Source organism: Dryas octopetala, chromosome 2, assembly GCF_963921425.1.
Source record: "Dryas octopetala chromosome 2, drDryOcto1.1, whole genome shotgun sequence".
Classification (NCBI taxonomy): Eukaryota; Viridiplantae; Streptophyta; class Magnoliopsida; order Rosales; family Rosaceae; genus Dryas; species Dryas octopetala.
In genome coordinates this window covers 6,382,111-6,409,282 of record NC_141367.1, presented here as the reverse complement: position 1 = coordinate 6,409,282, position 27,172 = coordinate 6,382,111, and the positions used below count along the sequence as shown (strand labels likewise).

Below are 27,172 nucleotides of genomic sequence, written 5' to 3'. Positions count from 1 at the left end.
GAAGGTTACCTGTAAGGTTTTTCGAGCAGCTACGACAGGTAAGGTGATTTCTCCGACGGGTATTGTCTGACTTCCCTTGAATGCTAGAATGGGGGTTGAGTTCGATTTCAAGGCCTTGTTGTCGAGGCCCATTTGCTTGAAGGCTTTGTAGTACATCACCTCAGTGCTGCTGTTACCGTCGATCATGACCCTCTGAACTCTGGAGGTTCCAATTTGAAGGGTTACCACCAAGGCGTCTTTGTGGGGACATTCGAGCCTTTCCAGGTCTTTCCTGCTAAATTGAATTAGTCCTTATCCTTCTTCTTGTGACGCTGCTGGAGTTGACGCCGAACTGATATTGTTTACCCTTCGTATCTTCTCGAGCTGATGTCCCAAGCTGCGTCTTTGCGCCGATTCTCCTTCTGGTGGTACCGGCCCTCCATGTATGGAATGTATCTCATGGAGGATGGGATCCGTCTGGTTACGTGTTGGCCGTTTCTACCATCTGTGTCTCCGGTGGTTTCGTGCTTTTTGTTTGGTACTGTGTTAATTGCCCCTTCTTCATCATTGTGGCAATCTGTCCTTATAGATTTCTGCACTCATCGAGGTTATGGCCGAAATCGTTGTGTAGCGCACAATGTTTGGTCTTGTCCCGCTTTTCGTGTGGACTTCTCATGGGTGTTAGGTCACGAAAGATGCCCTTCTTGTTTTCATGGTAAATTTTGGCGATACTGCAGGTGAGGTTAAGATTGGAGAACTTGTTCTGATCTCCCCAATACTTCCCCTATTTCTTCGAACTGCCAGAGCAATATCCTGATGAATTCAAAGCAGCTTGAACATTATTGACCTGGGAATGTTCGACAGGAGTCAGGATTTCTGGCGCCTGCTCCTGGGCTATTGCTGAGACTCTTCGACGGCTCATGGCATCCTCCTCTAGACGGATATACAGCTCAGCTCAAGTGATGCATTCGCTCATGTTGTGAGGTGGCATGGGTGCATGACGATGTCGACGTGCAGTTTGGATCCTGGTAAGAGTCCTTCTTTGAAAGCGTTGATAGTGGTTTCTCTGGGGCAGTTATGAAGAGATGACATCTCTACCAAGAAGCGGGACAAGTAGTCCTTAAGCTTCTCATTCTTGGTTTGCTTAGTGTTGAACAAGGCAATAATGTTCTTCTTGAGCTTCTGATTACAGACATACTGTGCGATAAATATCTCGCAAAGTTTGGTGAAGTTTCCTTTGGTCCTTGGCTTCAGCTGCCTAAACCAGGTCAAAGCTGATCCAGTAAGGCTTGAGGGAAAAAGCTTACAATGGAGAGCCTCATTATTTTTCTCCAAGACAAGCTGTTGCTGATAGTGATAGATGTGGTCAATTGGATCTCCGGTCTTGTCGAAAAGTTAGAATTTTGGAGGCTAGAATTTGTCTGGCTTTGGGACAGCCACGATGTCGTCAGTGAATGGGGATTTGCAGATTCCCCTCGCTGCTTTGATGGCGAGTTGAGCTAGGGTCAGAGTTCAGTAGTTGGAGAGAAGTTGGGGCAGATCCTCCACATCTCGTGCCTTCTTGTGGGATCGGGGGCCTTCCTACTTGTCATCGCTGATCACGATCTCTCCTTCCTCCCGTTCGTCATTGTGGTAGCTTTTTCGTAACCACTAGCTACTATTTTCCTCTTGTCGTTCACATCGTTGTTTGGCAGTCGCCCTTGCTTTATTGTCTCCAATACTTTGGTGGCCATGCAAGTGGCTTCCTTTACTTAGTTTGTCATCGCCTGTAAGAGAGCCATCATCTCTGCTTGGGTCTGGGATGCACTCAGGTTTTCATCACTTCCGTTCATATATCGTTGCTCTTCGTTCCCACAGACGGCGCCAACTGTTGATGCTAAAAATCTCTGATCTGGATAATTAATCAACAATAATAAAAATGTGAGCAATCTAACCTTAGAATCGTGACGAATACAATTGTGCTCCGCTATTGATCTCTTCTTTGATGCGATTATCGATTATCACAGGGGTGGTGGTACCTGCAAAGTCACTTTCATGGCTAAATGAGTGTTTGCTTTAGTTGGTATATATCTCTTAATTAGAATTTAGTGCATACCTTTGTTAGCTTGTGACTTCAATATTTATAGAATGTTTCACCTCAATTCTTGTGATACCATGATCTCCACTTCTCATTGATTCAAGTTGGTCGTGCATGAGAATCGTGGATGAAGTGTTTAATGATCATGGGTTTTTGGGAACTGACCCACGTTGGTTTGACCCCATGTGGACTGAAGCTTATTCAACACGTGTTGGGTTTTACATCAGTTCTACTGGACCTGAGTTTTATCCTTTTCGGGCCTTATGCACATATATTACTTAACCCAACTGATTTGTTGGCCCACTATGAAATATTTCCCACACCATATCTACCCCTGATGAACATTTTTTTTTTCAAACAATAGCAGGAATGTATTAAAGGGTAAAGGAAGAAAAAATGGAAAAAACTAGTAGAAAATTGATAATAACCAAGGAAGCATCAATACTTTAGAAAAATTTGGGTATGCATTATTCGATACACATTTTGTATCGATACAGCTTGATACGTATAAGATACGCAAAACGACATATTGGTTGACTTTTGGATACGGCAAGGATACGCCATCGCGAAACCTTTGATTCAACATAGGTTCTATGAAAAAGACCACTAATTCCCAGTACATACCATAGAAACAGTAAAGAGCTTATGAATTCGTACCATATCATCTTTTCAAGAACACTATCTGGGCACCCTAGCACTCCCCTTCTAAAGATTGATTTCCTTTGTTTGATTTAATTAAATACTTGATTATTCTTTTAACTAATTTTTAATTATTCATAAGCTAATTGTATTACATTAATATATAGGTTAACTAAAAAATTTGGCTTTGAAGAGGCCTAAATCTTTAAACAAAGGAAATTACAAGATAAGTCACCAAAAGTTGTAGATTTTTGCTAGTGTAAATATGAGAAAGAATAATTACAAAAAAGAAGTTGGGTCAAACTTAAAATACAAAATAATGGGGTCAAATAAACCCACTCTTAACCAAGGTATTAAATTTTGAAATTTTCGGCAAAATTTCGCCGAAAATTTTGATTTTTTGGGATTTCGAAATTTTAACACCAAACTAACAAAATTTTGTCCTAATTTTGACAATTTCACCTAAAATTTCAAAAAATTTCCCGAAATTCTTGAAATTTCAATGAAATTTTCGGCTCAGGAAGGCGGAAACCATAGGGAGAGAGGGGAGGAAGAGGCGAGCTGCCCTCATCGCCGGAGGCAACAGATTGAATGGCGATGTCGCCGGAGGCAGCAAATTGAAGAAAGATCAGAGGGTGATTGGGGAGGGAGGAGAGAGAAGAGATCTTGGAGAGGAAAGAGGAAAAGAAGGAGGAAGAGGGAGGAGAGAGAGGAGATGCGCAATGGGTTTGGTGTCTCATGTCTGCAGTGGCATCTAGGACTAGGAAAGAGGAAATGAGAAGGAAAAGTAAGTCACGGGAAGAAAGAAAGGAAAGAAAAGAGAAGGGAAGGAAAGAAAAGAAAAAAAAAAGGGAAAAAAAAAAGAGGAGAAAAAAAAAATTTAGGGTTAATTAGGGTTTGGGGTCTTTGGACAATTGGAAAGAAAAAAAAGGGTTTGGGGTTTATTTAGTTGTTTTTAAACCCTAATACATTTATATGTAAAATAATTAAAAATATCTTAAAGAGTCTAAACCCTAATATCTTAGTGTGTAGATTATAGAGAATAAAGAGCATTAGGATATATAAAGTATATAGGGTTTAGTGTATGAATTATAAAGTATAAATAATATATTAATTTCATTTATTTATTATACTAATTTTATTTAACAGTATTTGTCTCCAACGTGTATTATATTTATATTATATCACATGAAACCTACTATATAATTTGGTTTCTTCAATATTTTTTTATCAATGTAGTGTATAATATGTTAAATAAACATTTGGTAAAGTTTCATTCAAAATTGCGGTATTTTGATAGTAATTTCCGTCGTTTCTGTCTAATTTTTGTCGAAATTTAAAATTCTTCGAAATTTTCATTTAAATTTTTGCGAAATCTGAAATTTTACTCCTTGCTCTTAACCAAAAAAAGAAGAAGTAATATTACCCATAACCACTATAAAGATTATGAGATTAATGTCATTTTGCTCCGTAGGCTATTACATTTGTATCAGTTGGTGCTCACACGTCTAATTTAGAAAATTAAGGACTTTGAATTTTTCAATTTTGTCAATTGAGGTTATTCCGTCAATCTACACATTTTTCATCCAAATTTCCATTTGCATAGCACCATGTGCCAATCATTTAGGGTCCTTTTTTAGGGCAAAATGGTACATTCCATTTAGATCTTACCCTTTTTTTCTTATGCACCATTTTCACTCCATTTCTTGTTAATTTTGAATGGAATATATGTAAATTAACGGAATAACCTCAATTGGCAAAATTGAAAAAGCCACATTCCTTAATTTTCCAAATTAGAAGTCTGAACACCAAATTGATACAAGTGTAATAGTCTGAAAAGCAAAATAGCATTAATCCGAAAGATTATAGTATCCAAATGATGTTATAAGGTTTGAGCTTTCCTTCTCTCAGATACACCATTCAATTGAGGTGTATATAGAATGGTCCATTGTGATAGAATATTATCTTTGAGATGGTCAAGAAACTTGAAACTCTGGTGGCATTTAATTTAACTGTAATGTTCATGATAACGGATTAGAGTAGAACAAAACAATTGTATTTACAAATGAGACACATGCTCAACACATTGGAATTCTACAACTTATATTGATTTTTTTTTTCTCAAAAGTTTGCAAGGGCCATGACCCCTCTTAGTCCCGCCACAAGCCGTACTTGGAAATATGAGATCACCACTTGAATTGTCTGTCAATATCTACTTGTCCCCACCTCCGAACATCCCCATCATGTCTTTACCAGAACCCATTTGCTTCATCAAGTTCTGTAAGCCACCCATGCCACCAATTTGCTTCAGCATCTGGGGGGGAAGGACTTTGCTCATGTGCTGGGCATTCATATTTCGGGATAGTGCACTCATTTCACCCTTTTTCGGAATCTTAAGACCTTTCATCTTGCTCCATATCTTGGCAAGGCGCTTGTACTCTTCAAACATCTCCATTACTTCTCTAAGTTGACGACCAGAACCCCGTGCTATCCGCATTATACGTGATTCATTTATGAGTTTTGGATTTGTGCTATCCAGCTCTGCAACAAACACTAAGCTATTAGCAATAAAATTCAGTTGAACAAGATGATTACAGTAAAAACATGTGAGTGTCTTCAGGTTTTTCCCTAGAAAATAAACATGAGTTATTCCTGCAAGTATGTGGCTTCATATACAAAAACAAAACCCAAATGGCCTCGACTTACCTTCATTTGTCATTGAGTCCATCATGGTCATGTACCGCTTGATCTTTGTCTGGCTTTCCTTTTCACGACCTTTTGGCATTAATTCAGCACTAAATCCTGGAAGCATTGAAAAGACCTACATAAACAATAAATCATTAGCTTGCAGCATGATCCTCTCAAGAATGACATCAATGAGAATTGTACTTAATATCCTGTGTGTGTGCAGAGAGAGGGATGGAGGGATGGAGGGAGAGGGAGAGGGAGAGAGGGGGAGAGATGCAGAGAGAGAGAGGAGATAGAAAGTTTTTAGTCAACAAAAGGACATATAGTTCAAACCTATATTATCTAAAAACCAACAAGAAAGGTCAAAGGATAAAAATTAGCATTACAGTTGCTTTTCTTGTTCTGACCTATATTATCTAACGGATAGAGTCAACCTATATTATCTGTGGGCTGTCATAAGGCTAATAGCCCACAGATAATCATCAATATGATTCTGACCTCCCCAATCTTTTATTATTCTGTCCATTACTGAGTTGGATAATTCAACTGCATTGACATTTTTTTCTTGTTCTTTTCTTTAATAAAGTGTGTTGGTTAGTAAATTTTACTCATTACACAAACTACTCTAGCCATCAATAATATGGTTTCTTTAAATTCAGTAACGACATTCGAGGAGGGGAATTCAAAGACCTCTTCTTTAGAAGAGAGGTGTAGCTACTATTGACTAAGTAATCAGCAGCATTCGAGAACTGAAACCACAACAGTAAAGCAATTAAATGGGTAGCGGAAACAGAAAATTGGCGTAAACTTGATTCGAGTAAAAAGTCAAATTTAGGGAATGGTAAAGTCAAATATGGGAAAACAAGAAAACCCAACTTGATTTGGAGAGAAGTTTGGGGATTTCTCAAATTTGGAGAAGATTTAGGTAAGGTCTTTGTTTTTGGTCTTTTCTCAAATTTGAACCTGGGTTTTAAGTGATCTTTGCTAAACTAAGTCTGGGGAAGAATTCAGGGGAGAAATGTGATCCTAAAATAAAAAGTACAGTTTTTCCCTAGTCGTGAACCTAATATGTTGTTATTCTATTATTAGCTCAGGCAGTTCCCATACCACATACACCACCTAATTACGCCTAGATAAAAGAGGCACATTACAGTTAAAGTTCTACAAAAGAGAGTGATAACCTGGCTTATTGGACCCATTTTAAGTATGTTCTGGAACTGCTCATACATAATCCTTAACGTAAAGTTCCCTTCTGAAAGCTTTTGCAGAAGCTCTGGTTGTTGGTCCATAGGAACAACTTCATGAATCTTGTCCATAAATCCAGACCAGTCACCCATGCCTAATTGTAAAGACCATTGTTATTTAAATATTAAAAGCATTCATTGCATTTTAAGCACAGATCAAAACTTGAAGTGCCAAGACTGAACAAAAAAAGGAGCGTGCACCACCTAAGAGACGGCTGACAAACGGTTTAACATCAAAAACTTCAAACTCATCCATATGCTCTCCTGTTCCAATAAATATAACAGGACTCTTTGTTGCTGCAACACTGCGCACATATATTAAAAGAAAATCCAGTTGTCAAAGACTCGGATATTAATGAGCCAAGATTTACAGTTCTGATATGCTTTAATTGAAATGAGCAAGAAGTTTTCATTTAAAAAATATTGAAACCAAACTAGAACATAAATCAAATCTCAGCTAAAAAAAAGAACATAAATCAAATCCATAGAATTATGTTACAAATGAATTTTGGGCCATCTTTTTTGTCAGACCATGTTTATAAAAATAAAAAACGGAGAAGCGGAAAATGTTTAGGCTTACTCTAAAAACTCTAAAACACTACCTAAAAATTTCTGTTTCTCCCAAGTCAAACCATATTAAGGATTCATGTCTAATCTTTAGACATTATTTTTGTAGGCACTTCATTGAATTTAGTTTAATATGTTATTTCCATAGTTTTCTCTGTTATTTCATTATTTTCCCATGCATCGCACAACTTGGAAACTAGTCTAAGAACTAAAACAAATACTAAGTTTCCAGAGCGAAGCTCAATGAAACATTGTCATATCAGCTTAATCAATGCATTTAGATCCAACAAAAAAAACAGACAAGAAAAAACAAAGATCCAACTAAAAGTTATTAAATTATAAATTGCAATAATTACAGTAAAACTTACGCACTAAGAGCACCACCTCCCTTTGCATGACCATCCATTTTGGTAACAATAACAGCTCCAACTGAAACACTTTGCTTAAATGCTTGAGCTTGATCAAATGCAGCCTGACCAATACTGCTATCCATAACAAATATAACAAGATCTGGTTTCTGGAAGATGAAAAGAAAAATATTAAAAGAAAGATATTATGAACTGAACATGATAAACCAGAAAGTTAACAGAGTATTAAATCCCGGAAAAATACCGTTGCTTCAGCAACTTGACGCATTTCTTCAAAAAGAGCAGCTTCTTGTTTGTGACGTCCACTGGTATCAACAATTATAAGATCGCAATTCTCCTTTTTGAAGGTTTCCACACCTTCAACTGCAATTTTCATGGGGTCTGACTCCATATAGCTGCAGGGGTAAAAGACCAATAATCAATTGAAACGGTAAAAGCAGCATTTTCAGAACATCAAATTGTAATCCAAACATCAAAATAGGAAGACTAAAATACAACCATTTCTATATAAGAATCTTAAATTTGCCTTCCAATTTTTATTTTTTTTCATTTCCACTATCAAGAAATAACTACTATGCTAGAATGCCAATGTTTGTAAAACAAATTTTTCAACATTCTTAAACTCCACAATGCTTATCAGGATTGAAGTTTTACAAAGAAAAGAAAAACATAACCAGTAGAAAGTAAAAAAAAGTACCTTCCATAAAATGGAATCTTAGCCTTAGTTGCATTCTGCTTCAACTGATCAAATGCACCAGCTCGGAATGTATCAGCACAAACCAGGGCAGGCTTCCAGCCTTTTTTCTGATGATAATATGCATATTTTGTACAAGTTGTGGTTTTTCCAGACCCTGAATGTTTTAAAAAATTAATAAGCATGGCTTGATCAAAAATATAAACGAAATAGATAAGCTCACAGTAAATTAGATAAAGACACAACATGTTTCAATTCAAAATACACTTTTAAGAAAAAAAAAAAAAAAAAAATTCCAGAACATGAATCAATCCTAATATATTTCTCTCATATAGCCAGTTCAAAACCCAACTTGCTTATGAAAATTGCATCAATTGCACATGAGAAATGTCAAATAATCCAATCAGAATGAAAGTGATCCATTGGCCAAGATACCTTGTAAACCAACAAACATGACAACACTTGCTTTCCCTTTTTTTGGAGTGAAAGACAGCTTTCCTGGATCCAGCATCTGGCAGAGTTCATTGAATATAGCCTAGAAAGAAGAAACACTTCATTACAAAACAGCAGAAAACCAAGAGAAAATAACAAAACAAAATAGATCATCATATATCATTAGAGAAAATGGTCTACGAAAACTAAAGACTAACAACAAAAAGGGATACCCCACAGTAAAAAGTGGGCTTAACATACTAATTCCCAAGAAAATGTATCCAAAAGGCAGCTGTTAGAAGTTTATCCATCTCCATCTTCTGTCATACTTACAACTCTAAAACCCAAAATATTATTTGTCAAAACATAATGTAGGCTAGACATGATAAACAATCTATCAACTACTTCTTGTTTCTCACTATTTTCTTGAAAAAGCATCCCCCATAGATTAAAAATTTAAAAGGAACTTTATGTGAACACACATATACTTGGGGCAATGGGGAGATTCTACCCTGCTCAACTGCTATTTCGCTTTTCAAAACCGAAATTGTTTTACAAAGCAAAATTAAACCAAACTTTTGGATGAAATTCTTTATGTCAACATTTCTAAAGTCCTCAACATACTTAATTGTTGATTCTACACATGCTATTTACAACTATTAGATGTTGATAATATTTTGTCAGGAAAAAGAGACCATATTAAAAAACCTAAAATGGTGTAGCCAATCATATTTCTAGTACGAAGGTGTTGCAAGGAAGTGTAAAATTGAGCCAAATCACGTTCTTCCAGTGAAACAAGAAGGTTGAGTCGTATTGATTAAGTCATAAACATATTGACCATGAATTATTAATAGGCAACAAACTAAACTTTGCATATATCTACTTATTTCCATACACTATTAATTGCTCAAGGTAAAACATTGAACTGTCTTTAAATCCAATAAAGCAATATAAGAAAATCAAATTATTTAAAAGAAACCATTAAAAATACCCATGAGAAATATAAGGCAAATCAGACTAAACCCAACAAAAAAAACACATGATGTTCATAAAGTCAATCTAAAACCAATTACTAAGCCCCAAATATCAACAAAATACCTACTTAATGACCTCCCAAGCAGACCAATTTATCGCTTGTCACTAAACCAACCATTCAGATTTAAAAATTAAATGCTTGAGAGTGAATAAGAAATGTACTTGTTGAATGATCTTGCGCTTATTGTGACCAGCAGCGAGGTCATCCAAATTGACGATCTTTTTGATATTGGTTTGCATGTCACGGACGAGCTTGAATTGCACATCGGATTGGAGCAGAGCGCGAGTGATCTCATTGAGGCACTCATTCAGTACCTTCTCGTCGATCACCGTCGCATTGCTCATCTGCTGGAGAGCACGTGAAATGCTCCCCCCTAATTCCGCTAACACCATTTTCGCTGATTAAAGGAGAAGAATTTGACGGGTTTGGATGGGAATTTGGGAATTGATTGCGAATTTTGGGATTGGGTTTGGGTGAAAATTAGGGTTAGGGTTAGGGCTTTGTGTGAAATCAGAACCCCAGTGATGTTTCTTCTTCTTCCTGATTTGTGTACTGTAATCGAAACAAAACATAGCCAAGGAACTGCAAATTGAGTTTGATTTATTTTTTTGGTGGAATGGGCTGGGTTTTGGAATGGGCCTAACGCCACAAAGCGCTCAATGGTTAATAGTGTTTTGGTGGTGGGCTGAGTTTTGAGCTTGTTGTCGATGACAACTTGTTCCGCAACCCCCTTCCCAGTCTTAATTATCCGTTTAATAATGTTATATACAGTACGTGTTAATTAGGGAGCTTCTGTTATGGGATTTTATTTTTTTTTATAAAAAAAAAAAAAAAAAAAGCTTATTTAAGAATTCCTTCATAGAGTTTACTCTACATTTTATTTCAACAATACGAATTGTCTACTTTTTTAGGTCTCTATTTAATAAATTAAAAATTATTAATTGTTTAATTAAATTGTTATTATTTCAAGTGTTTGTATAATATTTGTATAAATGATCTGTATAATATTTGTCTTAATGGTTTCTGATTTGTATAATATTTGGTATAAATAATCTGTAATAAAGACATAAATAATTGATGAATTATATCATTGAAAAGCAATTTAGAGTGGACCCCATGAATTGGATTTACACTTTGAGGGCTTGGTTTACCTTTATTACTTTAGAATTTGATTCTCAAATAGGGGTGTAAACGAGTCGAGCCAAGTCGAATATTATCGTGCCCAAACTTGGCTTGTTTTAAATTTTTCGAGCTTGAGCTTGAGCTTGGCTTAAACTTGTTTCTTATACGAGTCGAGCTTTGAACGAGCCAAAAAAAATTGATCCCAATATGAACTCAAGTTGTATCGGGTTTATTTACATAATTTTATCTAAGTTATTTCATTAGCTACTATTTTTAAAAATATTAATTTCTATTGAACATTTTCTTCTTGAAAGCATTATAATATGTTAATTCAATTTATAGTTAATATATATTTTTAATTAAATTAGATAGGCACCAAAGATTTCTTTAAAACGACATATAGATGAATATGGTTTCCTTGAAATACAACTGTACCAAATAATCTCATCTAAACATTCATAACTATATAGTTTTCTTGAAATATGAACTGCTCACGAACTTTCCTAGTCGAACATATCTAAGCTCAAATAAACCAAGTCTGAGCCAAACTCGATACAAACTGAAGCGCTATATCGAGCTGATTTACAGCCCTATGCTCAGACAATTGTATCTGCACACACTAGGACAGGTTTCCAACCTTTTTTTTTTTATATGGTAATGTGCATAATTTGTACAAGTGGTAGTTTTCTCAGACCCTGAATGTCGTAAACATATAAGCATGAAGTGATTAGAAATTTAAACAAAATAAATAAGCTCAATAAGGGAAAACAATAAATAAGATATAGATACAGCATGCTTCAATTAAAAATACACATGAACATGAATCAATAATTGTATATTTCATTAAGAAATATTTAGTTTATCAATAAGTGAAAGCTGAACATCAGAAGCCGTCAGTATTACTACAACCACTGCCAATACCTGAGTGGAAGTGGGAAAACATCAGTATAGAATTCATCACTGATTTACCTAGATTTGTGAAAGGTTATAATGGAATTTGGGTTGTGGTAGATCGACTCACTAAGTCTGCACACTTTCTGGCAGTAAAGATGGATTATCCTATTGGTTACTTTGCTCAATTGTATGTTGGAGAAATAGTACGACTACATGGAATTCCAAAGAGCATAGTATCAGAAAGAGATCCTCAATTCACGTTTCAACTTTGGAGAACGTTGCAAGCACAACTCGAAACTCAACTCGATTTGAGTTCCCTAAACTTCCGGAAGGGATTTGTACGGACAAGTTAGTCGAATGTCCGATAGGGAGGCTAACTTATAAGATACTAATCAGAGATGGCTACTCTCACTACGGTACCAAACTTTGGTTGGTAAGCGTGGTTTTTCATTAATGTGTTCTATCATCAGGTAAGTTTCAATTATTGAGTACCCACAAAACGTTTGCGAAAAACTGCATGTTCGTACTAAAAGATTGTAAAAATTCAACTATCATTATTGTTGCTGGTTTTTGTGGTGATCTTTTTCAACTGTTTTTCTCTTCTGACCATATATCTATATATTTATTTTAACCTACTATTTTCAAACCTAGCCAGGGTCCTCCGAGGGAAATCTATGAACGTATATGATGCTTTCCCCCTACCTGCTTTCTTGCAGCTGTTTCTGAGTTTAACGATCTCGATTGATCAGTTTGAGAGTGGCATTCCTACATCTTGGGTGGCTTCAGCAAGATCTCTAGGTCCTTTACCATATCTTTTTGCTACTACAATTGGAGCCTTGTTTTCTCTTTTGTTGTTGTCATTTTTTTTTCCGTTAAATTTGTAATGTATTTTGAACATCTTTAGTATTAAGGTTAGTGTCTTTTGTAAAATATTGATTAAGAATCTTTTTGAGAACTCGTTACCCTAACAGTTGGCTTTTTAATGTAAAATAGTTTAAAGTGCAATCCTATGTGAAATTTAACTTTGGTCCTATCTATTCCTCTAGTTGAAGATGTCCGACCCCCTAAGATAGCTTCATACACTGCAAAGGCAGACCAATATGATCACCTTATGAACTACCGGTAGGTCCTAGAGTCTAAGGGCGTGGACGATGCCACAAGGTGTCAGATCTTTCCTTCCACCCATATGATCACCTTATGAACTACCACGACAATACGACCTTCATCATTGACCGGAGACTGTATTGCTATAAAGTCATGCCCTTTGGTTAAAAAATGTCGGGGCCACTTACCAACTCCTCGTCAACTCAATTTTTTATGAGTATATCAGCAAATTCATGGAGATTTATGTGGATGATATACTCGTCAAAAGTGTCTGGGCAGAAGAGTACATCCAAAAATTTCGGAGATGTTTTCAGTGCTCAAAAAGTACCAAATGCGTCTTAACCCTGCCAAGTGCACATTCGGCGTATTTTTAGGAAAATTCCTTAGCTTCATGGTCAACCAAAGGGGGATCGAGGGACACTTTGAGAAAATAAAGGTCTTGATCAACATGTAGTCCCCCCGGACCCAGAAAGAAGTCCAAAGCCTAACAAGCTGGGTCGCTGCCTTTACACGATTCATATCTAAGGCTACCGACCGTTGCGCTCCATTTTTCAAAACTCTCAAGGCTCAGATAAAGTACATTGATTGGACTCTTGAGAGTGAGAAGGCCTTCCAGGACCTTAAGGAGTAGATGAGCAAATCACTTCTTCTATCCAAACCCGAGCCAGGGAAGGAGCTACTCCTCTATTTGTTCGTCTCCCAAACAACAATAAGCTCAGTCTTAATCAGAGGACAGGGTCGAGCACCGGGTGTACTATACCAGCAAAGCCCTCCACGATGTTGAGACTATGTATCCAGAGATAGAATAGTTAGCTCTCGCCTTGCTCACATCGGCCTCCGTCTATACTTTTAGGCTCACCGTATTGTGGTTCTGATTAACCAACCATTAAGGCAGTCTTGCAACGGCCCGAGGTCTTTGGTCGACTAATCAAATGGTTCATCGAGTTAAGTGAATTTGACATCTTATACTGCCCACGCCCAACAATAAAGGGGCAGGTTATTGCAAACTTCATTTTGGAATCCACATTCCTACCCGAGGTTGAGCCCTCATCTGCCATTGTCCCGACCAATGACCCACTTACTTCATCTTCTCCAGCAATTAGGACGGATCGACCAATTTGATCTTTATATGTAGATGGCTCTTCGAACCAGTAGGGCAGTGGTGCCTAACTCGTTTTGATTGCACTTGATCAGACCACCATCGAGTATGCCCTCTAATTTGGCTTCAAAGCATCTAATAATGAGGCTGAGTATGAGGCATTCCTTGCCGGTCTGTCTTTGTCACTAGATATGGATGTCAAGGAACTTAGGATCTACAGTGACTCTCAACTTGTTGTGAACTAGGTCACACAGGAGTACCAAGCAAAGGGCGAATGCATGGCAGCCTACCTAGTCAAAGTCTAAAACCAACTAAATCAGTTCTCGGCATACCAATTCACACAAATTCCCCAGGCAGACAATAAGAGGGCGGATGCCCTAGCTCGCCTCTTCTTGCATAGGTTGTTGACCAAACCTCCAGAAGGTCTGTCCTGGTCGAGTTCCTACCCTAAAGAAGTACGGACGCTATGGAAATTTGCCAGTCTGAGCACCAACCAAGTTGGATGGACCCTATCCTAACTTTTATCAACTATGGCAACCCACCCGCAGATAAGTCCAAGCCTCCCAGTACATTATTATCAACAACAAATTATACAAGCAGGGTTTCTCCATGTCATACCTACAATGTCTTACTCCTGAGCAGAATGACTGAAGTACCATATAAAAAGTGGTCAAGGCTATTGTTCTCCACATATTCGTAAACAAGTATCTTTTCTTCTCCTTCCGAGCAAAATCCCAATAGCCTCACCAAATTTATGTGCTAAAACTTAGCTACCAAAACAACCTCATTCTTAAACTCCTTAGCGCCTTGGCCCGAGCTTCTATATAATCTCTTCACAGCTATTTCTTGACCATTAGGAAGTGTGCCCTGAAAGTCGTTAAACCAGTTTTACAAACATCTTATTAACATTCATGAGTTACAACACATTTAAATCTGCATACTTTTTTAATTTCATGAAATTTGCCAAGTCAAAGTCATAACCTTGTAGACCTCACCAAAGCTACCTGCCCCCAACCTGTTATCATCAGAGAACAATTTTGTGGCTGCTGCAATTGTACCCAAATCAAACTGCAATGACTCCACACTAGTAATTTCGTCACCCACTACACAAAATCAAGAATTACTTAAAATGTAGAAATCAAATTGTAATGAGAAATTAAATTATATGAAGTAACATATTAATGAGAACGATTAGAAATCAAATTGTACTAGAGAAATGAAAATGAACATAATTTGGGCCTAGTAAGGAATTAAAGTAAAAAAATTAAATGTTTACCATTTTGTTGATGTCTAGCATCATACTTTTTCCTTGCTCTTCTTCCAAGGAATAAGCAGCATACTGGGAAAAGCAATATCAATATGGCAAGTGGAACAACAATGGCCACTATAGTTAACGATGAAATTTTGTCATTTCATGCACACAATATTAATAAACAGTAGAAATAAAACAATCTATAAATATTGCTTCGCCCTCTAATACTATAATTAAACAATATAATATCCAACTCAAAATCAATTAACAATAGATAAAACATTCTATTATGCAAGATATTATTTCTCCGATTGGGATACTACTTTCAACAGAATAAATTAAGACCAAATATGTACATGAATATGAGCCCTGCTAATTTACCTTAAGGCCTTGTTACTAAACCTGGAGGTGGAGGAGGAAGAAGCAGTGGCGTCGGGGGAGGTGTCGAAGCTACCTTTGTCTAAAATGGATACATTCCGTATTTAAGATTACAACTAGTAGCCAATCATTGTTTCAGTCAGCATCTCAACAAAGCGGTTAGGCTCAGTAATATTCCTACTGTTATACAATAAAACTCATGGATTTTCTTCCATTTTGCCAACGAAAGATACGTAGGAGTACCGTAGCATGCACTCATCGTACTAGATTACAACAACCTTTCGTAAGGGGCAGTACTGTTGGACTGCCTCTCTAGCTAAGGTAGCCACGCACTCTTGGCACTCATCCAGTGTGAGATCGCCACGGCATAAAAAAGCACCGTAGACTGCGGCATTGGAGTCTCCACTGCCGCCACCTGCGATGGTGTTGTAGTTGTTGAAATATTAATGCTTCATTGATTTTTTGTTTCACACAATCGATCGTACCCTGCTTTATGATCGAGTGTCCTTTTGGTCTCTATCTTCTACCAATGTTGACTCAAGCCAAGTTTTTTAGAAATTTTGTCTTTCTGTTTTGTTGTCTTAATACTTAAGTGTTTGTACTTGGTTCTTAGTCAGCCACGTTAGTAATCTTGTGTGTGGTTGTTTTTGGCTTTGTATTAGTTAAAGCCTTAGGGTTGTAATGAATCAAGAGATGTTAATGAAAGCTATTTCAGTAAGTTTCTAATTCTCTGGAAAAGCTGGGAGTCCTACCAACGATGCCGATCTCGGACAACCTTCTCCTCCGATTGCTCAGACCGACATAGACTCTAAGGCCAAAGGTTAGACTATATGAGATTCAGATTGTAACAACAGACTACCTTTTAAATCATTTTATATAAATGAAATTCACAATTTAAATTCGCAAACCACCCACGAACTACCTTTTCACTCACTACAAGAAATTCGGGATTAGGCAACGCTGCAAAATTCATTGCCTAATACGAGAATAGACAACGAAGTTTTTTACAAGCGCAACGATTATGTACTTGATCTATGATAATTAATAGGCAACGATCTCGATAGTATAGGCAACGATGTTTTGGTTGTAGAGTATAAGAATAGGCAAGGTGAAAGTTTAGTTTAGGTGATCTATTCACTTAATTAACTTGATTAATTTTACTTTCAGTGATCGGACCCCAATTTTTGGTTTATGTGATTACTCACGAACTAGTCAACCAAACACAACTCAGACAGTCCAGTAACAAAATGTGAAACTCCACATTGACTTCTAAAAACCAAAATCACTTCAGTAAAACAACACAAATCAAACACACCAAGGATCAAGTGACATCCTATACACTCAGAGGATCCATCACAATAGGCATCCCAGTGTTATCCACAACTACAGTGGTGTGTGATTTTCTAAACAATTATATAAGGCATATATCAATTTTAATCAAATAGCTCCAGTACAGATTTGTGTTTAAAAGATGAGTGAGTCAGTAATCATAACAACACAAATATGGAAGACAGAAACACACAAGATGTTCACCCAGAAAAACCACAAAGGGTAAAAACTGGGGGTCTATCCAGCTGACCAGGCAATCCACTAAATCAGAAGTTCAATACAAAGGAGGGCACTCAGCACACAAGCTCAATCACTAAGTCCTAGACTAAGTGGCAGCTAGCTTACCCATTTTGTGCAACTTCCATACGCAAGGCAGATGGTCATTCATGAAGAAGGCAGCTCCACTCCAAGCTCATCAACCCATGGCACCAATCCGCACCAAGCTCAGTGGTTTCATCAATGCATGAACATGATATGCAAATATAGGATTCACAAACAAAGATTAATCTTCTCAAGCTATCGGCATGAAAAGATCAATATTGAATCCTTCAACTTAAATCTAAAATGAATGTGTTTGAAGTATATATGAAGACATTTAAGCACTCAAACCCATATAGAATTTCAGATTTAACAAAAACAATTTCAGAAAATCTCTATGTGATTTTTCAAGAATTAAAAATCATTTTCTGAAAATTTATGAAGATGAGCACCTCACATGGAAAATACCCAGCGGTGAAAACCCAAGAATTCACGCTCTGAAATGGCTCATCGACGTACACACCAGATCTGGACAGCCAGCCCACTTATCCCCGTACACACCCACGCAAGAGGCATGTTCGCCCATGCCACGTGGAAGCCAATCAATGGCTGTCCACAAGAGACGGATTAAGGGCATATTCCCTTTGTCCTAGAGGGGTATCCTAGTATTTACTAAGGATAGAAAAAATCAGCTGTCAAAAGGAATTTTGCATTTAAAAATCAGAATGTAGAAGATGATGAATAGTGTGTGTGCGTGAATGGGAAAGAGGAAATCAGATCTGAATGCTACAGTGGAGAAAACAAGTCTTGTGCAATGCACATGCATGTCTAATACTAAATAGAATATGGGCTTTCAAAGAATTGGGCTTAAAAAGCAAAACCCGAAATGACCCACTGTAGCAACTGTAATTTAAGTAACAGTCACTGTACGTGAAAAACAGTGTTCATTATGATCAGTGAATGACTAGTCAAATAGACAAAAATCTGTTAATTTCATGAAATGAATGAAGTGCAGTATACCTTGTGACTTGTTCATTCTTGACTTCTTCAAAGCAGCAGACCTTGTCCTAAATCTAGCCTAGAGCTTGTGAGTGAATAAATACAAATTAATACAATTGTTTTGACAAGGAAAATAGCCAACATTAACAAATCCTAAAAACTAACAATCTCCCCCTTTGGCTTTCCTTGACAAAACAATAACCCATTTATCTCACAAGACTCTCAACACACAGCCCAACACTTGTTATATGTACCTACATGAAGAAAAAACTTGCACAACACAAAGTATGATAGTATGCAGTTTAAACGCAGCAAGCAATGGAGATTAAACAACAGCCAAGGTACATCAACCAATACATTCTCCCCCTTTTTGTCATGGAAGGACAAAAGGTCAGTCATAAAAGACAATTCAGTTCAGAAGCACAGAAAAATGGAGAGATATGCAAGAAAAATACATGCCGAAAGAGAAACATTCCATACAAGTCTAACTCCCCCTAAATTTTAACTCCTCTAAAGACAAACTCCCCCTAAAGACAAACTCCCCCTAAATGCAACATCTCGATACCGGGCTTGCAGAATATAGACATGTAATATGAGGGACAGCTAGAGAAGAACCTCGGTATGTAGAAAAGTCTGAAATGCCCTTAATGAACAGTGATTCAAAGTGCAGAATGGCTCTGTGAAATTGACTGTATTTGACGATTGGTAAACTAGTCAAAATGAACAAACTGCGTACTGGAGCATAAAACAAAAAAAAGATAGAGGAATCCTTAGAAAATTGGAAGCAATGACACACAAGGAAAATCTATGAGTTAGATGTGCTTCAGGGATTTTATTTTTGACAAAACAAATTTGACAAAACAACAAACACACTTGAAAAGAATTTAACCACCAATGTCAACACTCTAATAGATATGGAAAATGAAGATTGCAAATTTTGTGCAAGAGAATAAGCATATTTGGGATATAGGGAGGTCAATGCTAGCATGCAAGACTTGTTCAAGATGGTAAAACAATGTCAATGACAATCAAAGAGTTTAAATAAGTTTCATCCACTACAAGAGATTGGAATTTAACCACTCAAGAGAATTTCTAATTTGGGAACAAATCTTGAAAGCAAAGATTTTCAACTCATGACAATGGCTTTTCAAAAATTATTTTCATTTGTTTTGTTTAAGCACATCCCAAGTTAAGTGCAATGAATTGGTCCAATTTTGCGACTCTTTACCCTAGAACACCATAAAAACACCTTGTTTCTCCCTAGGGCCGTGACTTCTTTGGTCACACTTCCTCCTTTTTTTTTGTTATTTTGTATGATGCACATTTGTTCAAATGAGAAAAGTGTAGCTGAAGATGGGTCACAAATGAGGAATTATATTGAAGGGCTAAATTGCATCCTCAAACAAATTGTCTTTGAAAAGTATTTAACAAGTTTGATTGACCATGACAAAGTGTTAAATAGAAAGAGATCTCAAAGCTAACATTTGACAAGAAGGAGGGATTATGCTTATTGACATGACTCATGTTATGCAAGAACCTTTTTGAATATCAAAGAGAGTGTGACACATAATGTTAAGACCTTTCAAAGTGGTTATTTTCGTTAAAAGAAAAACTACTTAACCAAATAAAAGAAACTTAAACAATGAAGCACATTTAACTACAAAGACTCATGCATGTGTACAAATGCCAATTGACTTCCGAAGACTAATGTGCTTTGGATTCTCTAGAGCTTTTGTAAAGATGTCTGCAAGTTGTTGTTCGGAAGGAACAAAAGTCAAAGTAAGAGTTCCACTCTCCACAAGATCTCGAATGAAATGATGTCTTATGTCAATATGCTTGGTTCTAGTATGTTGCACCGGGTTCTTGGAGATATCTATAGCACTCATGTTATCACAATAGATGAGAAAAGTTTTCTCATCAATTCCATAATCGGCTAACATTTGTCTCATCCAAATGAGTTGTGTACAACAACTCCCTGCTGCTATGTATTCAGCTTCAGCAGTCGACAAAGAGACAGAATTCTGCTTCTTGCTATGCCAAGACACTAGGTTATTCCCAACATAGAAAGCACCACCCGAGGTGCTCTTCAAATCATCACTACACCCAGCCCAATCGGAGTCACTAAATCCAACCAATTTAGTGTTGGTATCATGGGTATACCACAACCCATAGTCAAGAGTCCCACTTACATATTTGATGATTCTTTTTGTTGCAAACAAATGGGAGTCTTTGGGATCACTTTGGAACCTAGCACACACTCCTACCGCAAACGATATGTCCGGTCTACTAGCTGTGAGGTAGAGGAGACTTCCTATCATGCTTCTATACAAGGTTTGGTCCACTTGCTTACCATTTGGATCCCTATGAAGTTTGGAGCTTTTACTCATTGGAGTAGTAGCCACTTTGGAAGACTCAAGCCCAAACTTTTTGACCAAGTTTCTAGCATACTTAGATTGGGAGATAAATATCCCACTATCTACTTGCTTGACTTGAAGCCCTAAAAAGAAATTCATTTCACCAACTAGACTCATTTCAAATTCACTAGACATTACATCAATGAATCTCTTAACATGAAAATCTGAAGTAGAACAAAAAACAATATCATCCACATAAACTTGAGCAATCAAGACATCATTTTTCAACCTTTTTACAAATAGGGTCTTGTCAACCGACCCTCTTTGATACCCATTGGACAACAAGTGATGAGAGAGTCTCTCATACCAAGCTCTTGGAGCTTGCTTCAGCCCATACAAGGCTTTCCTCAATTTATAGACACCATCTCTCATGTGAGGATCCTCAAAACCTTTTGGTTGTTCTACAAAAACTTCCTCATTCAAGTATCCATTTAAAAACGCTGTTTTGACATCCATTTGATACAATTTGAACTTAAGATGACATGCAATGGCACAAAGCAACCTAACGGACTCAAGTCTAGCAACGGGTGCAAAAGTCTCATCAAAATCAATACCCTCTAGTTGAGAGTACCCTTGAGCAACAAGCCTTGCCTTGTTTCTAACTACATTCCCAAATTCATCGGATTTATTTTTGAATATCCATTTGGTTCCAATGACATTTGTGTTGGTTGGTCTCTCTACAAGAGTCCACACTTGGTTTCTCTCAAATTGGTTCAATTCCTCATGCATTGCACTCACCCATTCCTCATGATTGAGTGCCTCTTTGACATTTTTAGGTTCAACAATGGAAACATAGCACACATGAGCAAGTTCATTGGCCATTTGTTTTCTAGTCCTAACTGGCTTGTCTAAAGAACCTAGAATTACATCTTCACCATGGTTACACCTCACCCATCTTGGTTTTTCAGATCTGTCACTCAGAGTTTTGTCATTTTGTTCGCTCTCTGACTTGTCAAACTCAACAATTTTTGAGTCATCAGTAGGTTCATCACTGTCTGACTTGGACTCTTCTTTAACCAAACTAACCTCTTTAGGATCAGATTGTGGGAACAATCCATCCTTATCTGCAGCCATTTCAATAGATGCATCATGATCATCTATTTTCACATTTATGGATTCCAACATAGAATTTGTTCGCAAATTGAAGACTCTAAATGCTCTACTGTTGGAAGAATAGCCTAAAAACAGACCCTCATCCCTCTTGGAATCAAATTTTCCCAAATGTTCCCTATCCCTAAGGATGTAACATGCACTCCCAAACACTCTAAAGTGTGTAACCTTAGGTTTCCTACCCTTCCACAGTTCATAGGGAGTCTTTTTGGTTCCCGGCCTAAGATAGACTCTATTTATGATGTAACATGCCGTGTTTACCGCCTCAGCCCAGAAATGTTTAGCAAGATTTTTGCTATTCAACATCACTCTAGCCATCTCAATCAAAACCCTATTCTTTCTCTCAACGATTCCATTTTGTTGGGGTGTTATTGGAGCTGAGAATTCATGTTTAATACCCATTTGACAACAAAACTCATCGAATTGAGAGTTTTCAAACTCAGTACCATGGTCTGATCTGATTCTAGACAGGGTTGACAGACTCGACATACCTTCACTTTTCTGCAGTTTCACAATCTTGACAAAATGATGAAATGTCTCCGACTTGTCCTTAAGAAATGACACCCAAGTGTACCTAGAAAAATCATCTACCATGACTAGAATGTATTTCTTTCCACCTATTGACAAGGTTTGGACCGGACCAACTAAATCCAAGTGAATTAGTTCAAGTGTCCTAGAGGTGCCTATGTCTTTGACTCTTTTGTGTGGTTCTTTGGTTTGTTTCCCCATTTGACATGGACCACAAACAAAAGTTTCGGGCTTTCCTATCTTTGGAAGACCTCTAACAACCTCATGCTTAGACAACTTGTAAAGGTCATGAACATTAATGTGACCAAGTCTTTGATGCCAAAGAGAGCTAGTGTCATCAATAGCTCTATTGCAAGTATTCTCAATTTTTCCAACATTGCCATCAAACACATAGCAATCATCCCTAGACCTAGGGGCATTCAAGATCTCCCTTCCTTGGGAGTCAACAATTCTACATCCACTCTTGGACATACACACTTCACCACCCCATTCATCACAAAGTTGGCTAATACTAAGCAAATTAGAATTTAGCCCATCAACAAATCTCACATTTTTCAATTCGGGTATACCGGGTATGTGTACAACCCCCTTTCCACTCACATATGACTTCTCTCCTCCTCCAAAAGTCACACTACCACCATCATAAGGAGCAAGAGAGGTAAAGACCTCCTTATCTCCCGTCATATGTTTGGAACACCCACTATCTAGGTACCAAATGTTCCTCTTAGTGGCTGAAAAAGCATTCAAGGTTACCTACAATGTCTTACTCCTGAGCAGAATGACTGAAGTACCATATAAAAAGTGGTCAAGGCTATTGTTCTCCACATATTCGTAAACAAGTATCTTTTCTTCTCCTTCCGAGCAAAATCCCAATAGCCTCACCAAATTTATGTGCTAAAACTTAGCTACCAAAACAACCTCATTCTTAAACTCCTTAGCGCCTTGGCCCGAGCTTCTATATAATCTCTTCACAGCTATTTCTTGACCATTAGGAAGTGTGCCCTGAAAGTCGTTAAACCAGTTTTACAAACATCTTATTAACATTCATGAGTTACAACACATTTAAATCTGCATACTTTTTTAATTTCATGAAATTTGCCAAGTCAAAGTCATAACCTTGTAGACCTCACCAAAGCTACCTGCCCCCAACCTGTTATCATCAGAGAACAATTTTGTGGCTGCTGCAATTGTACCCAAATCAAACTGCAATGACTCCACACTAGTAATTTCGTCACCCACTACACAAAATCAAGAATTACTTAAAATGTAGAAATCAAATTGTAATGAGAAATTAAATTATATGAAGTAACATATTAATGAGAACGATTAGAAATCAAATTGTACTAGAGAAATGAAAATGAACATAATTTGGGCCTAGTAAGGAATTAAAGTAAAAAAATTAAATGTTTACCATTTTGTTGATGTCTAGCATCATACTTTTTCCTTGCTCTTCTTCCAAGGAATAAGCAGCATACTGGGAAAAGCAATATCAATATGGCAAGTGGAACAACAATGGCCACTATAGTTAACGATGAAATTTTGTCATTTCATGCACACAATATTAATAAACAGTAGAAATAAAACAATCTATAAATATTGCTTCGCCCTCTAATACTATAATTAAACAATATAATATCCAACTCAAAATCAATTAACAATAGATAAAACATTCTATTATGCAAGATATTATTTCTCCGATTGGGATACTACTTTCAACAGAATAAATTAAGACCAAATATGTACATGAATATGAGCCCTGCTAATTTACCTTAAGGCCTTGTTACTAAACCTGGAGGTGGAGGAGGAAGAAGCAGTGGCGTCGGGGGAGGTGTCGAAGCTACCTTTGTCTAAAATGGATACATTCCGTATTTAAGATTACAACTAGTAGCCAATCATTGTTTCAGTCAGCATCTCAACAAAGCGGTTAGGCTCAGTAATATTCCTACTGTTATACAATAAAACTCATGGATTTTCTTCCATTTTGCCAACGAAAGATACGTAGGAGTACCGTAGCATGCACTCATCGTACTAGATTACAACAACCTTTCGTAAGGGGCAGTACTGTTGGACTGCCTCTCTAGCTAAGGTAGCCACGCACTCTTGGCACTCATCCAGTGTGAGATCGCCACGGCATAAAAAAGCACCGTAGACTGCGGCATTGGAGTCTCCACTGCCGCCACCTGCGATGGTGTTGTAGTTGTTGAAATATTAATGCTTCATTGATTTTTTGTTTCACACAATCGATCGTACCCTGCTTTATGATCGAGTGTCCTTTTGGTCTCTATCTTCTACCAATGTTGACTCAAGCCAAGTTTTTTAGAAATTTTGTCTTTCTGTTTTGTTGTCTTAATACTTAAGTGTTTGTACTTGGTTCTTAGTCAGCCACGTTAGTAATCTTGTGTGTGGTTGTTTTTGGCTTTGTATTAGTTAAAGCCTTAGGGTTGTAATGAATCAAGAGATGTTAATGAAAGCTATTTCAGTAAGTTTCTAATTCTCTGGAAAAGCTGGGAGTCCTACCAACGATGCCGATCTCGGACAACCTTCTCCTCCGATTGCTCAGACCGACATAGACTCTAAGGCCAAAGGTTAGACTATATGAGATTCAGATTGTAACAACAGACTACCTTTTAAATCATTTTATATAAATGAAATTCACAATTTAAATTCGCAAACCACCCACGAACTACCTTTTCACTCACTACAAGAAATTCGGGATTAGGCAACGCTGCAAAATTCATTGCCTAATACGAGAATAGACAACGAAGTTTTTTACAAGCGCAACGATTATGTACTTGATCTATGATAATTAATAGGCAACGATCTCGATAGTATAGGCAACGATGTTTTGGTTGTAGAGTATAAGAATAGGCAAGGTGAAAGTTTAGTTTAGGTGATCTATTCACTTAATTAACTTGATTAATTTTACTTTCAGTGATCGGACCCCAATTTTTGGTTTATGTGATTACTCACGAACTAGTCAACCAAACACAACTCAGACAGTCCAGTAACAAAATGTGAAACTCCACATTGACTTCTAAAAACCAAAATCACTTCAGTAAAACAACACAAATCAAACACACCAAGGATCAAGTGACATCCTATACACTCAGAGGATCCATCACAATAGGCATCCCAGTGTTATCCACAACTACAGTGGTGTGTGATTTTCTAAACAATTATATAAGGCATATATCAATTTTAATCAAATAGCTCCAGTACAGATTTGTGTTTAAAAGATGAGTGAGTCAGTAATCATAACAACACAAATATGGAAGACAGAAACACACAAGATGTTCACCCAGAAAAACCACAAAGGGTAAAAACTGGGGGTCTATCCAGCTGACCAGGCAATCCACTAAATCAGAAGTTCAATACAAAGGAGGGCACTCAGCACACAAGCTCAATCACTAAGTCCTAGACTAAGTGGCAGCTAGCTTACCCATTTTGTGCAACTTCCATACGCAAGGCAGATGGTCATTCATGAAGAAGGCAGCTCCACTCCAAGCTCATCAACCCATGGCACCAATCCGCACCAAGCTCAGTGGTTTCATCAATGCATGAACATGATATGCAAATATAGGATTCACAAACAAAGATTAATCTTCTCAAGCTATCGGCATGAAAAGATCAATATTGAATCCTTCAACTTAAATCTAAAATGAATGTGTTTGAAGTATATATGAAGACATTTAAGCACTCAAACCCATATAGAATTTCAGATTTAACAAAAACAATTTCAGAAAATCTCTATGTGATTTTTCAAGAATTAAAAATCATTTTCTGAAAATTTATGAAGATGAGCACCTCACATGGAAAATACCCAGCGGTGAAAACCCAAGAATTCACGCTCTGAAATGGCTCATCGACGTACACACCAGATCTGGACAGCCAGCCCACTTATCCCCGTACACACCCACGCAAGAGGCATGTTCGCCCATGCCACGTGGAAGCCAATCAATGGCTGTCCACAAGAGACGGATTAAGGGCATATTCCCTTTGTCCTAGAGGGGTATCCTAGTATTTACTAAGGATAGAAAAAATCAGCTGTCAAAAGGAATTTTGCATTTAAAAATCAGAATGTAGAAGATGATGAATAGTGTGTGTGCGTGAATGGGAAAGAGGAAATCAGATCTGAATGCTACAGTGGAGAAAACAAGTCTTGTGCAATGCACATGCATGTCTAATACTAAATAGAATATGGGCTTTCAAAGAATTGGGCTTAAAAAGCAAAACCCGAAATGACCCACTGTAGCAACTGTAATTTAAGTAACAGTCACTGTACGTGAAAAACAGTGTTCATTATGATCAGTGAATGACTAGTCAAATAGACAAAAATCTGTTAATTTCATGAAATGAATGAAGTGCAGTATACCTTGTGACTTGTTCATTCTTGACTTCTTCAAAGCAGCAGACCTTGTCCTAAATCTAGCCTAGAGCTTGTGAGTGAATAAATACAAATTAATACAATTGTTTTGACAAGGAAAATAGCCAACATTAACAAATCCTAAAAACTAACACAAGGAGATAAAAAGGGGGTTGCCTATAATTTGGCGGGAAATGATCACAACGATGAGGTCGTTGCCTATTGTTTTCAAGTGGTTGCCTATTCATTTGGCGGAAAATTTTGGCACCATAATGAACATAATATAGGCAACGACTGTTTTTGTCGTTGCCTATGCGTATAGGCTATGAATGTGCAAGAGTTTAGGTAACAAAGTGAATTTGTTTTCTATTAAGTTTGGCAACGATTACTCTATAATAGGCAACAAACATGAACGCAATATTGAAAAAATATAAGGCAACGACTTCAGTACAATAGGCAACGACGTGATCATTGCATATTGTAGGGATTGGCAAGGAACTAAGTAGGGCGTTGTCTATTAGTACAAGAAAAAAAGACACAAAGTTTAGCAACAACGAGGTCGTTGCCTATTATTTTTCACGTGGTTACCAATTCATAT

At 37.2% G+C, this 27,172-nt stretch overlaps 1 protein-coding gene across 1 annotated transcript; it reads right to left on the bottom strand.

The window, feature by feature from the left end:
- Positions 1-4,674: 4,674 nt before the first annotated feature.
- Positions 4,675-10,277, bottom strand: LOC147292750 (signal recognition particle subunit SRP54 2). The gene is made up of 9 exons (XM_086234132.1): positions 9,886-10,277; positions 8,692-8,791; positions 8,260-8,413; positions 7,807-7,957; positions 7,563-7,711; positions 6,832-6,932; positions 6,565-6,722; positions 5,402-5,516; positions 4,675-5,236 (listed from the first exon to the last, which is right to left on the bottom strand). Exons 1-9 carry the CDS (start codon positions 10,114-10,116, stop codon positions 4,908-4,910), a joined length of 1,488 nt encoding a protein of 495 aa, XP_086090258.1. The 5' UTR covers positions 10,117-10,277; the 3' UTR covers positions 4,675-4,907.
- Positions 10,278-27,172: the final 16,895 nt, after the last annotated feature.

What these genes read in the sequence shown, in the direction of transcription:
- LOC147292750 (XM_086234132.1), bottom strand. Translation starts at nt 10,116, where the DNA reads ATGGTGTTAGCGGAATTAGGGGGGAGCATTTCACGTGCTCTCCAGCAG. An exon ending in AGCGCAAGATCATTCAACAA is followed by an intron (nt 8,792 to 9,885) that starts GTACATTTCTTA and finishes TCTTCTTTCTAG; the next exon opens with GCTATATTCAATGAACTCTG. An exon ending in AAGATTCCATTTTATGGAAG is followed by an intron (nt 7,958 to 8,259) that starts GTACTTTTTTTT and finishes TTACCCCTGCAG; the next exon opens with CTATATGGAGTCAGACCCCA.